This window comes from Pimephales promelas, chromosome 2, assembly GCF_988280905.1.
Source record: "Pimephales promelas chromosome 2, fPimPro1.hap1.1, whole genome shotgun sequence".
NCBI lineage: Eukaryota > Metazoa > Chordata > Actinopteri > Cypriniformes > Leuciscidae > Pimephales > Pimephales promelas.
The window spans coordinates 1472918-1486352 of NC_142770.1; the positions used below are offsets into that span (position 1 = coordinate 1472918).

Here is a 13435-nt window from a genome sequence, read left to right on the forward strand (position 1 = left end):
TTCAAAATTGGAGCAGTCCTGACAATGTATTTGGGAAGGTTTGTTGTTGAGAAGGCACCTGAGGTCCTTGACTGCCCTCTTTGTAATGGAGTTCGTAACTGATGATTCCCTCTTTCTCGAAGGCTGGTTCCCAAGTAAGCTCGACAGCCGTGTCTGACACCTCGCCGACTTGGAAGTTTGTCGGCTGTCCGGGGACTACAAATGGAGCCGGTGTTGACAGTTTATTAGACATGAAATTACATTTTTACAACTGCATATTTAGTGAAAGTGTTGGAGAAAACATTTACCCCCATGGCAACAAGGTTAGAACAATGTACTTGTACATACCCAATCGCCAAACCCATCTTGCTACTGTACATTTTTAACTCCCCAACAGTAAAATTTCCAAATGTTAAACATCTTCAGCTAACCCAAGACCGACAACTAGAGCTGCACGATTGTGGACAAAATGAGAATCACGATTTTTTGTTCCCGATTCTGAACCGACAATTAGAGGTTCTGACGAAATATGAATTGCTGCAATGAACATTTCAATAAAATTGGTTTGAATAAGGCCGGATTCACATATAGAAACGCGCAGAAAACGCTGGGCGCGACGCATTCTCCTTTTCCCAAAGCGCTAGGGCGGTTGCGCTCCGGTTGGTTCATGTCACGTGACCAGTGGTGGAGGAAGTGCTGAATCTCAGTACTTAAGTAAAAGTACAAATATCCAGATAAATATTTACTTTAGTAAAAGTAGAAGTAACACAATGACAACCATACTTAAGTAAAAAGTACCTGATTTTAAATGTACTTTAAGTACTTGCATAACAATTTATTCTCTTAATGTCTATTTTCTAATGATTAATAAAACATTTAATTATAACTCGTCCCACCTAATCCTCCTATAATGATGTTCAATAATGATGGAAAAAAAACCTAATCCTAACCAAACGTATATTACAAAAAGTGCGTTTCCTATGCACGTAAAAACAAATTTTCGCGTATAAATTGCACGATAAACGCACTGCGTGCGAGACGCATTTAGTGTGACCGGGTTGATGTATCTATGGCAACCAAACGTCACTGGTGAGACAAACGTGCAACGGACGGACGGTCAGATTACGTTTTGGTACGGAAAAAACTGATCAGAAAATGTAACAGAAGTTGTAGAAATGTAGTGGAGTAGAAAGTATAATAATTGCTGCAAAATGTTACGAAGTAAAAGTAAAAGTATGCACTATTTATTTTACTTAAGTAAAGTAAAGATACGTGAAAAATTTACTTAAGTAAAGTGCACGTGACCTACTGTGGGCTTATGGTGCGCTTGTGACATTCTGAAAAGTTGAGATGTTTTTATCTCGATGAGGTGACCGCGTCGCTTCCATTATGAGCGCGCATACCGCGCGCCTACAATTGAAATAACGAACTTGAGCGCGCAAAAGACGTGATATGTGAACAGGCCCTAAATCATTCAATGACAATGACTTTTTAACAGTCACTCGTCGCCACCTACTGGTGTAATGCTGTAGGCTAATCGATACAATTGTTATTTGAAGCACCATGTTACTTTCAAAAGGGGATTTACTCTATTTCCTTCAATGCAGGTCAACGGACAAGAGTGTTAAACTCACTTTGCTATATTGTTAGCTCGCTGAACACTGACAGTTCTCAACGGCTAAACTGACTATGCTACACCTTTAGCTCCCCCGATACAAACATTTCTGATTGTAAAACTCACCTTGCTCAACTCAACTGAAAAAAGGACACTAAAAATTGACAAACAAACCTCCTTGAAGCACTTTGACATGAATGGGATCTGAGAAGGGTCCGTCTCCTACAGACGTGAAGGCCAGCACTCGGATGGTGTAGGTCTCGGAGGGCACCAGACTCTGAATGGTGGTGATCACGCTGTCCTGTACGTTGTGGATTTGCCACATGCTCATGAGCTGAGATGGGTCCATGGTGAAGTACACCCGATAACCCTTGATCTGTCCATTGGGCTCCTCGGGTTCATCCCAGCGTACCATCATGGTGTTCTGGGAAATAATACGGGCTTGGATATTTCGCGGTGGGCTGGCGGGAGCTTGCTCCCCAGTCCTAGCCTCGACTGGTTCACTGGGTGGGCCCTGGCCAATGGTGTTGAAGGCGGACACGCGGATCTCGTAATCGGTGTTGGGAGAAAGTCCTCCAATACTGTAGCGAGTGGTGGTGATGGAGTCCACGGTCTCGAACTTGCTCTCGGGAGACTTGGCGCGATACTGGATGATGTAATGGGAGACGGGTTCAGGGTTGCCACTGTCCCAGGTGATGGTTATGCTGGTGGCGGTAGTTTCGGTCACGACAGGAGTACCTGGAGGTTTTGGCAAAGCTGCAGTGGGGGATAATAAAATACTGTAGTCAATACTGGAACTAGAATGTACGGAAGCTTGTTTCCACTACAGAATAAAACATGATCTCACAATTGCGACTTTATATCACGCAACATCTGACTTTATAACTCGCGATTGCGACTTTGTATCTCGCAATTCTGACTTTTTAACTTGCGGCTATATATCACACAATTCTGACATTATAACTCGCAATTGCGACTTTTTATCACGCAAATCTGACTTTATAACTCGCGATTGCGACTTTATATCTTGCAATTCTGACTTTATAACTCGCAATTGCAACTATATATCACACAATTCTGACTTTATAACTCGCGATTGCGACTTTGTATCACGCAATTCTGACTTTATATCTCGCGAATGCGACTTTGTATCTCGCAATTCTGACTTTATAACTTGCAATTGCGACTATATATCACACAATTCTGACTTTATAACTCGCGATTGCGACTTTGTATCACACAATTCTGAATTTATAATTCGCGAATGCGACTTTGTATCTCGCAATTCTGACTTTATAACTTGCAATTGCGACTATATATCACACAATTCTGACTTTATAACTCGCGATTGCGACTTTGTATCACACAATTCTAAATTTATAATTCGCGATTGCGACTTTGTATCTCGCAATTCTGACTTTATATCTCGCGAATGCCACTTTGTATCTCGCAATTCTGACTTTATAATTCGCGATTGCGACTTTGTATCTCGCAATTCTGACTTTTTAACTTGCAATTGCGACTATATATCTCGCAATTCTGACTTTATAACTCGCGATTGCGACTTTGTATCACACAATTCTGACTTTATATCTCGCGAATGCGACTTTGTATCTCGCAATTCTGACTTTATAATTCGCGATTGCGACTTTGTATCTCGCAATTCTGACTTTTTAACTTGCAATTGCGACTATATATAACACAATTCTGACTTTATAACTCGCGATTGCGACTTTGTATCTTGCAATTCTGACTTTTTAACTTGCAATTGCGACTATACATCACGCAATTCTGACTTTATAACTCGCAATTGCAACTATATATCATGCAATTCTGACTTTATAACTCGCAATTGCGACTATATATCTCGCAATTCTGACTTTATAACTCGCGATTGCGACTTTGTATCACACAATTCTGACTTTATATCTCGCGAATGCGACTTTGTATCTCGCAATTCTGACTTTATAACTCGCGATTGCGACTTTGTATCTCGCAATTCTGACTTTTTAACTTGCAATTGCGACTATATATCAAACAATTCTGACTTTATAACTCGCGATTGCGACTTTGTATCACACAATTCTGACTTTATTTCTCGCGAATGCGACTGTATCTCGCAATTCTGACTTTTTAACTTGCAATTGCGACTATACATCACGCAATTCTGACTTTACAAGTCGCAATTGCGACTATATATCACACAATTCTGACTTTATAACTCGCAATTGCGACTTTGTATCACACAATTCTGACTTTATATCTCTTGTATCTCGCAATTCTGACTTTATAACTCGCGATTGTGACTTTGTATCTCGCAATTCTGACTTTATAACTCGCGATTGCGACTTTGTATCACACAATTCTGACTTTATATCTCGCGAATGCGACTTTATATCACACACTTCTGACTTTATAACTCTCAATTGCAACTATATATCATGCAATTCTGACTTTATAACTCGCAATTGCGACTTTATATCACGCAATTCTGACTTTATAACTCGCAATTGCAACTATATATCACACAATTCTGACTTTTTAACTTGCAATTGCGACTTTATTTCACGCACTTCTGACTTTATAACTTGCAATTGCAACTTTATATCACGCAATTCTGACTTTATAACTCGCAATTGCAACTTTATATCATGCAATTCTGCCCTTATAACTCACAATTGTGAATTAATATCACGCAATTCTAACTTTATAACTCGCAATTGCGACTATATATCATGCAATTCTGACTTTATAACTTGCAATTGTGACTTAATATCACGCAGTTCTGACTTTATAACTCGCAATTGCGTGTTATAAAGTTAGAATTGCGAGATCTAAACATGCAATTCTGATATGAAAACTCAGAATTGTAAGAAAAAAAGTCACAATTACCTTATTTATTTTTAATTCTGTAGTGGAAACAAGCACTTGAAATATGGCTTAGTTTGAGTTTCTTTAGACCAGAGGAACCCTCGATACAATTGATTCTTACACTTGACAATGATCTGGGACACAGCCTCAATGATGCCCAGGCTGCTCATGGCCACACAGGTGTAATTGGCCGACTCGCGGACGCCGTTTAACTCCAGAACATTCCTGCCCACTGGCATCTCGTCCTCAGGCGTCAAGTCCTCCGAGTTGAGCATCCACTTGACGTAGGGCATGGGCGAGCCCACGGCGACGCAAGTGATGTTGACGCTACCGCCCGGCATGATCTCGTGGCTGGTGGGCAGGATGGAGAAACGTGGAGGCACGCGACGAACTGCAAAGGGCGGAGGAATAGCGACAAGAAAAAGAGAAAGAGAGAGGTAACAAGACACGTCGATGAAAACAAGCCTTTCTTTAGAACGTACATGTTGTCTAAAGAGAGGACAAGAAATTATACAAATGAGACTAGACAACTTCACTTTAAAATAACGATAAAGTAACTAAATTAACAGAACTGCTTCACCAACAATATAGATTGACATTAAAGCAACAAATTCATAGCAACAAGGTTCCATTGACCAATATTTGACCCATCACAGCACGATTAATTGCACAAAAATCTATTACGAGTTTCTCATCTTTTAAAATTAGATCTCTATGTGACCTGTAACTACAGTAAACGAAATGAAAACCATGCATTACTGTTAAAAGAGTGGAAAAGCTCTACGGTGTGAACAGAGAATGCTCTTTGCTGTAGTTGTATAGAAAGTGTGACGTACCAAACTCTACCCTACATATGTACACACACGTTGGTACGTACATACACTGGTAATGGTAAGGCCCTCCAAGAGGGACTAAAGATGAGAAACCTTAATCAGATTTTTGTGGTTGAGAGTAGATCAACTGGACAAAGCCTTTTAAAGATCTGACACGCTTCCATTGATAGATGCAGCTGTCATTTTCACAGACATCATGCAGAAATAGGTAGAGGTCAACCAAAAGAGTAAATGGGAACAATAAAACCAGAGAAGTATTTGAGATAAAATGCATAGAGGAATATAACTGAAGGGTCGCTAGCATGCCCAGACAAAAGACAACTGGAGAGAGGGAAAAAAAAAGAAATATAAGAGAATAGAACGCGCAAAAGAGCGAGAAAGAGGAAGAAAGGGAAGGGTTGGGAAAAGGAACGAGGGGGGAAACCCACTTCAATGCAGAGAAAGGCTTTTTATCGTCTCCAGCCAATATGACGTAATGTGACAGGGTTGTATTGTCACATTGCAGTCCTGGCTAGACGGAAACTCTGGATTCAGTCAATAAGTAGCTGTCAGTTCAACTCAACTAACTATCAAACACACACACACCAATAAAACAAAGAAAATTGACCAAATAAGTGCACATGACTGGTACAGATGCTAGTCTACAGTGATGACAGCGAAGCAACTCAACTACTGAGATGCCAAACCTACACACGAGAGAAAAGATGAAGGATCTGTAGGGGGGAAAGGTTTGGATATGAGATATGGCGTGGAACAGGCTTTTGTTTTTATAGCCTGTCTGGCATGTTCATTCTTGGTAACCTTGCTTTTTTGATGCGACTCATTGAAAGTCAAGGTCTGACGGAAACTTAAATGACTCTGTTCCAATACCGAGTCAGCTGCCCGGGCAGTTCCCTTCTGAGGCAACTTTCTAAACAACAGCGAATACTGTTGAGTTTGACGTTAGCATGTTGCTAAGCTAACGGCATTGATTGATTCCGTGATTGACCCCTCGCAATGCCAATGTTAAGTCGCTGATGAAACGTTGGATGTGTTTTTGATATCCAAGTATCTTGCAAGGTTTTGGAACAGAGCAATGGACTCTAGAGTGAGAGTACAAACACGTAGAACTTCACGGTTTGGTTTCCCCAAGAATCGTCAAGGCATCTGCCTCACTGACGTCGGTGGAAGCGAATGACCAATGAAACGGGGAGTAGGATGTGCTAGGTGTGTCCTAAGATGGCGGGTGGTGAGGGGGTCATGCCTCATTTACATTTGGCAAGAGGAGAAAGAAAAGACAGAGAATGTGTGCCGAAACAACCAAACCAAATGGAAATTAACAACCCCACACAACGAGGACAGGAACAACAGGTAGAGACAGGGCACAAGGCAGAACAAGACCTCGGCTGCAAGACAGCAGGGGGTGGGGGAGGGGCGGACTGGAAGGACAAAATGGTGGATGCACATGTGGGACTGGAGACAGAAGGGAAATAACACAGGGAGTGAGAGGTGGGGATTGGGGCAAAGAGGAGACTGTAACCCTGGGCCAACTGGAGCAAAAGTCTGTGGGTTTGACGTCTCACACAATGGGGCTTGAAATACACGATTAAACGTTCACCATAGCCTTGGAAACCAGCTGTCGAAGAGCGTAAAGTCTTCGACACACCATCGAAAGCACAGTTTTAAATCTAGCTTAAAATTTAAAATTTGGCGCCAAAATACTTTTGAATAATAACAAGCTCAACATTCTAAATTCCGTAACTCGTGACGAATGTTCACGGTTCACGATCAAACCAGTTCAAGTTAACTTTATGTCATTAGTTTATAATATATCTTATATGAACAAATTTATTACTTTTTATACGAATTTTGGTACGAAGGTTCAGCTCTATCCACGGCATGAGGATGAATATAATTTTACACTTTTAATTGCAATTTTAGCTTTTTCCATAATCAACGTTACGCCACAACTGCATCGGAAAATAATTTGCATCGAACACTGGTCACTCGACTTTAATTAAGGAAAACTTCTTTTTGATTTGTTGAGAAAACAAAAACAACAACAACAACAGCAAATTAAACATTGACATACTAAAATGACCCCTCCCCCCATATAAATGCATACTGAACAAATGTTCAACAAAGGTGAAAGAGCAGCCCACGATTTCACAAGGTGCATGCATGACTGAAGGAAAGACAACAACAGGACGGCACCAAACTATCCTACCGCTACAGTCAACACATATACATTTGTGGCATGCAACCCTCCCCAAAGTGCAGCATTTTTAGGGAATCCACACAATTGGTGAATTCGTCACAGCACACACACATAATCACAGTGCAGGAGTGTCTTTAAAGGCTCAACAATGAGCAAACACAGTGACAATGACAAGATGAGCGTGATTCTTCCAGCAAATTAACGATGGACAGGCCCAGACTGCTGATGCCGATTTAAACAGGTTTAAGTAAAAAGAAAATGAAATAAACAAACATGCTTAATATGTTCTGCTGGCACATGGGTGATGCAACATTTGGCCGTTCTTAAAACCTAATCGCTTCCTAAGGCCAGATTGGTCGAGCAATGGCGGGCTGCAACCTTTCACCTTGTGTATTATTCCCAATCCTGTAACATTCTTGAATAACTCAATCCGGTTATTTTCAAAAACGAAACAACCTTTTGAAAAGATGCAGAATAGCTCGGCGACTTCAAAGTCACTGGCAACACTTTACGGCTGAATAAACTGTGTCGAAGCGGGGAAATCATAATGTTTTCAGATGCATGTCGACATTTACGACTGGCGCTATCACCGCATCGGCTTTGAAATGCCATTGCACAAAGCTTTATCTAAGTCCTGACACATGGTCCTATAGCTTGACGTTTGAATATGAAGAGCTCTTTTCCAAAACGCTATAAATCCATTTCAATAGTTTTCAGGAAAACTACATTTTTTACCTAGACCCACACATTTTGTGAATATTCAAATTATCCTGTTTAAATGTTTTATTGGTTCAGTCTGAACATTTTGAACAATAATTATTAAATCAAACAACAATATTGTTAATGATAATTTAAAAGTTAATTTTATTTTTTTCCAAAACGCTATAAATCGAAATAAACCTCAAACAAATAGTACCAATTTCAACATATGCATGAAAAAAAACAAATTATTAATACCAATTTCAACATATGCATGAAAAAACGAATTATTAAAAATGATCAATATATGATAACGATATTCAAAAAAGGGATGGGCACCCCTCCAGCACATGCACACACACACAGGCTACATAACATGTGAGCAAAGCGGAGCAGCATGACGCTTAAATATAAGTTAAAAAATAAAAAATAAAAAAAAAATAAACATTTCACATTTGTTTTTAATAATATTACATTACTTATTTTTATTATTTCATCTATGTTGAGTAGACTATGAAAAGGGAACCGCATGAGATGAGTAAGATAGGATCAAAATTCAAAAGCTGCCCAATATCGGAAAATATTTGGAGTGCGTCAGACATGATTTTGACCACTTATTAAGTTTTGTTTTGTAGAAAGCTTGTAAATTTCGTTTCATATAAATTGTATCTTCATTTTAATAAATGTTTCATCGACAAATTGACTGGATTAATACATTAGAAGTAAATATCAGACAATATAATCAGGACACAGAGGCGCGCAGGTGAACCGGAGCGCGTCTCATAATATGAACCGAAACACCGCGATGCTTGCCTCACACAGGCCTGAGAACTAAGCTACAGAAAGCTTTAAACATCTACTTTTAAACAAAACAATTAAAAACAAAAATAAATTGGCAACTCTCTGCGTATGTAGGCTAATTCGAAGTATGCGTTTCTCTATGCGCGTTCACTGCGAAGATGGCGAGTAGCATCATCAACTTTATCTTTGTTGCTGACACTGACAGAAAACACTAGTTTATTAATAAACAATTCAAATGTTTCATGCATAATCATTACTTTTGCCGGTTCTTTGTGGCAAGCTTTATGCATACGTTGAGATGCGGAATATGCAATTAAAAACGCTCATATGGTTTCTCTCCCATTTAATTAAATCAATATATGTGATTACTGATAATACAAATGGCTTAAATGATCTACTACTAGTCGACTAGAAAACTAGGACTCATTTTGAGGAATGAATGAACATAATACACCTCTGTTCAGAGTGCCGCCGTGCTGGATTGTGTAGAGCGCTCATTGAATTTGAGGATTTATCGTGTTTAGGCTAAAAACAGGGCTGGTGCTTATCGCGGCTTGGGAAGAAACTGTATCTTGCAGTACATTTTAAACAAGGAAATATAGCGATTCGGCATGAAACGTTGATGGAGCAGTGAAAGGGTTCTGTCCGCAGCAGAATGACACGACAAACTCATTTTTTTAAAAAATGTCGTTTAACGCGTTTTGGAAAAGAGCTCTTCATATAGAAACGGTCCAATTGGACGGAGCGATCTCTTTGAGGTCCAGAGTCAAAAATCCGATTTCAAGCCCAATGTGGAGACAACTCGAACAATGGACAGAGAAAGACTAAATAAAAAGGCCCAAAGTGTCCCACTCCTTGTAATTCCTGACTAGGACGTTTCAAAGGTGGCCATTTTGGTGAGACAGTCTGTCCAGCCCCAAAATCAAGGTAGGAAGGGAAGCCAAAATAATGTGCAGCCTTTAATGTCACATTGAAGCTGAGATTACACCCTGTTTGATGTTCAAAACCCACAATAATCCATTTGGCTTGAAGTTAGGGAGGCCATTTGCATGCAGTCGGCAGGGGTTCCCCATATTAATACGCGCACCTCCGCCGCTGCAATGCAACAGAGCCACCGTAGGGGTTCAGAGCATTTGTAAAACACTACAACCCCTGATCATCTGCTATAGTGGGGCTGCATTGCTTTTGAGAGTTTGGACCAAAACCTGCACCATTACAATACACTAAACACTTGTTTATTCAAAGTAGGCTTTGCTTTGAAAAGTAGGGTGTGATCTAGCTTGCATTTCTATTTTTACCCCGAAAGAGCATGCAAGGACATGCAACACGACCCAAAGTGGTGGCATCACATGCATCTACATGCGCATACACCGAACATAATCATAGCATTTAGCATGGCGTACGGTACAGCTCAAGTCTTCCAGCATCTCAGAGTGGATCTGTGAGGGTTTCCTCGTGTCGGGCACTAATTGATATTAATATATGCCCTGGAAACATTCTGGGATCTTGAGTCCTTAATATTTTGGCTTTGTCACCGCATTATGGGGAGTTGAATGGCGGAACGGTTGAAAGCTTCATTGAAAGATTAGCAACAATGAAAGATTAGCGACTACACTGAAACAAGAAGAATCTTAATTTCTGTTATTAATTCGGTGCGGAAAAGAAGGGAACTATTGTCGAGGCTCGGGGGGGATTTCGCCATACGGAAGCAATTAACTGTCATGCCTGATGTAGACGGCTAACAAGGAGACTGTCGAGTTAAAAAATATCTATTGAAATTTGAAAGAGCGGCAGCAAATGGTTTTTTTGTTTGTTTTTAACATTAGCAACCTCTGCTGAGAAACATATCTGCCTAAGCTGGTTTCAGCTGGTCTCCCAGGGAACTTGAATATTTCTTTTAGCTGAATCTTAGCTGGTAAAGCTGGGAGACCAGCTAAAACCAACTGAATACTAGCTTGACTAGCTCGGCCGGCCTGGGAGACCAGATTAAACCAGTTAAATCAGCTAAAACCAGCTGAACACTAGCTTGACTAGCTCGGCCAGCATGGAAGACCAGTTTAAACCACCTTAAACCAGTTAAAACCACCTTAAACCAGTTAAAACCAGCTAAAACCAGTTAAAACCAGCTGAACACTATCTTGACTAGCTCTGCCGGCCTGGGAGACCAGCTTAAACCAGTTAAAACCAGTTAAAATCAGCTAAAACCATCTGAAAACTAGCTTATCTAGCTCGGCCAGCCTGGAAGACCAGCTTAAACCAGTTAAATTCAGTTAAAACCAGCTGAACACTAGCTTGACTAGCCCAGCCAGCATGGAAGACCAGTTTAAACCAGCTTAAACCAGTTAAAACCAGCTGATCACAAGCTTGACTAGCTCGGCCAGCCTGAGAGACCAGTTTAAACCAGCTTAAACCAGTTAAAACCAGCTAAAACAAGCTGAACACTAGCTTGACTAGCTTGGCCAGCTTGGGAGAACAGCTTAAACCAGCTTAAACCAGTTAAAATCAGCTAAAACCAGCTGAACACTAGCTTGACTAGCTCGGCCAGCCAGAGAGACCAGTTTAAACCAGTTAAAACCAGCTAAAACCAGCTGATCACAAGCTTGACTAGCTCGGTCAGCCTGAGAGACCAGTTTAAACCAGCTTAAACCAGTTAAAACCAGCTAAAACAAGCTGAACACTAGCTTGACTAGCTCGGCCAGCCAGAGAGACCAGTTTAAACCAGTTAAAATCAGTTAAAACCAGCTGAACACTAGCTTATCTAGCTCAGCCAGCCTGGGAGACCAGCTTAAACCAGTTAAAATCAGCTAAAACAAGCTGAACACTGGCTTGACCAGCCTAAACCAGTTACTTCCAGCTTAAACCAGCTAAGACCAGCCAACCAGTTACAAGACTGGTTTCAGTTGTTTTTCAGCAGGGACATTAGCTCAAAAACTGCATGTGAGAGTGTTTTGTACAAGATCTGGTAAATTGTTTCAAAAGAATTGATTATTTTGGGCATTCTGATCTGTTTTTGATAGCGATTATTGGCTAAAACAAAAGAAAAAACAGCAAAACAGTTGCTGTGATGGGTAAACATTACCACATCAAATAACTTCTAAGCTACATCATGTTAGCCACTAGCTGCTATCAACAACATTTCTCATTTAGCATCATTGTTAACGTGCAGCTAGTGTAAGCTAGTGCGCGCACACTGTTAGACTTTCTATATGCTAGGGAGCTATCAGGGTAAACGCGGCGCAGATTTCACAGTGGGAAAAGCCGGATATGAAAAATAAAGCTCTGTCAATAAATGCCAGGCCCTGAGAGACAGAGTAGCGGCAAAGCGCACTTCATTATTTATAACCCCAAATCATGTGGTGTCGCCCCCCTCCCAACAACACTGTGTCTGTAAAAACTGAATAATTTAGAAAGCCATTTAGTCTCAGACATCACAAGATAGCTGGCAACATGTTAGCATTAGCCAAGTGAAGCAGAGGGTCTTGTTCTGTATCATTATCCCTGACAAACGGCCGTCGGAAACGTGGGGAGACGGATGACATATCAACTGAGAGTTAGCCATCCGCACGATTGGACAAACTTGTCTGGATTTCTGTTTCTACAGCTACAAAAAAAAAAACCCCAGAGCGCTAACAAGCAAAGTTTAACGCATTCATTGACATGATATGCTAAATGTTGGTGCTAATCTGTGATTTTAAACTATTTTAAAAGGGCAATGGCCACGTGGACCAAGTTCAAATAACAATAGTCGCTATTTACACTACCAGACGTAAGTGGGCGGAGTTAGTGTAAATAGACACAGATGTAATGCAACACCATATATATAACAATGTATTTGTTTTGGTTTTCCAGAAAATATATCAGATAAAATTGCTAAATACTAAGATTACTTGACTTGCAAAATTATGTAGCCTATGCTTATTACAATAATTTTATGTCTTGGTCTTTCCTTGTATATATCTGTGGACAAATGTAAATATAATGGTTGAAACAAACAAACTCATCTGGATTAGCGAAAGATTAGCATTAGCTCAGAAACGGAGCGCAGCTTTTTGTTCTGGTCCAATTTGGGGGTTTTAATACAGCATATTGTGGCCAAAAAAAAGCTAAACCCTGATTTGATTGAGCCTGCGGACTGCGAAAGGGCGAGAGGCAGTCATCACGAGCGTATATCGCTATTTCTGTGCGGAGATCATTATATCTGGCGCCGAAAAACTAATTAGCAGACCAAAACTAAGCTTTTTTTTTGTGATTCAGAGGATGGCAGGAAAACTGTCTGTAGACGACAATGCACAGAAACACACACCACATCTGACAGACCAGAAACTACAACAAAAACTCAGGGTGCACATTACACAAACACCACAACACAAGGAACCGACCACACAAAGGCTCAATCCAGGAGAACTGGACCGAACAAAGAGAATAATAAAACACAGGAAT

At 40.4% G+C, this 13435-nt stretch overlaps 1 protein-coding gene across 27 annotated transcripts in view; it reads right to left on the bottom strand.

The window, feature by feature from the left end:
- The window catches only part of ptprsa (protein tyrosine phosphatase receptor type Sa), a 363573-nt gene that overhangs the window by 69782 nt on the left and 280356 nt on the right, over positions 1-13435 (bottom strand). For all 27 annotated transcript variants that reach the window (XM_089133590.1, XM_089133584.1, XM_089133581.1 and 24 more), the window contains 3 exons: positions 4587-4856; positions 1769-2350; positions 59-195 (listed from right to left, as the gene is read on the bottom strand). In XM_089133590.1, coding sequence (XP_088989716.1) covers positions 59-195; positions 1769-2350; positions 4587-4856 — 989 coding nt within the window. The remainder of the gene's footprint in view (positions 1-58; positions 196-1768; positions 2351-4586; positions 4857-13435) is intronic.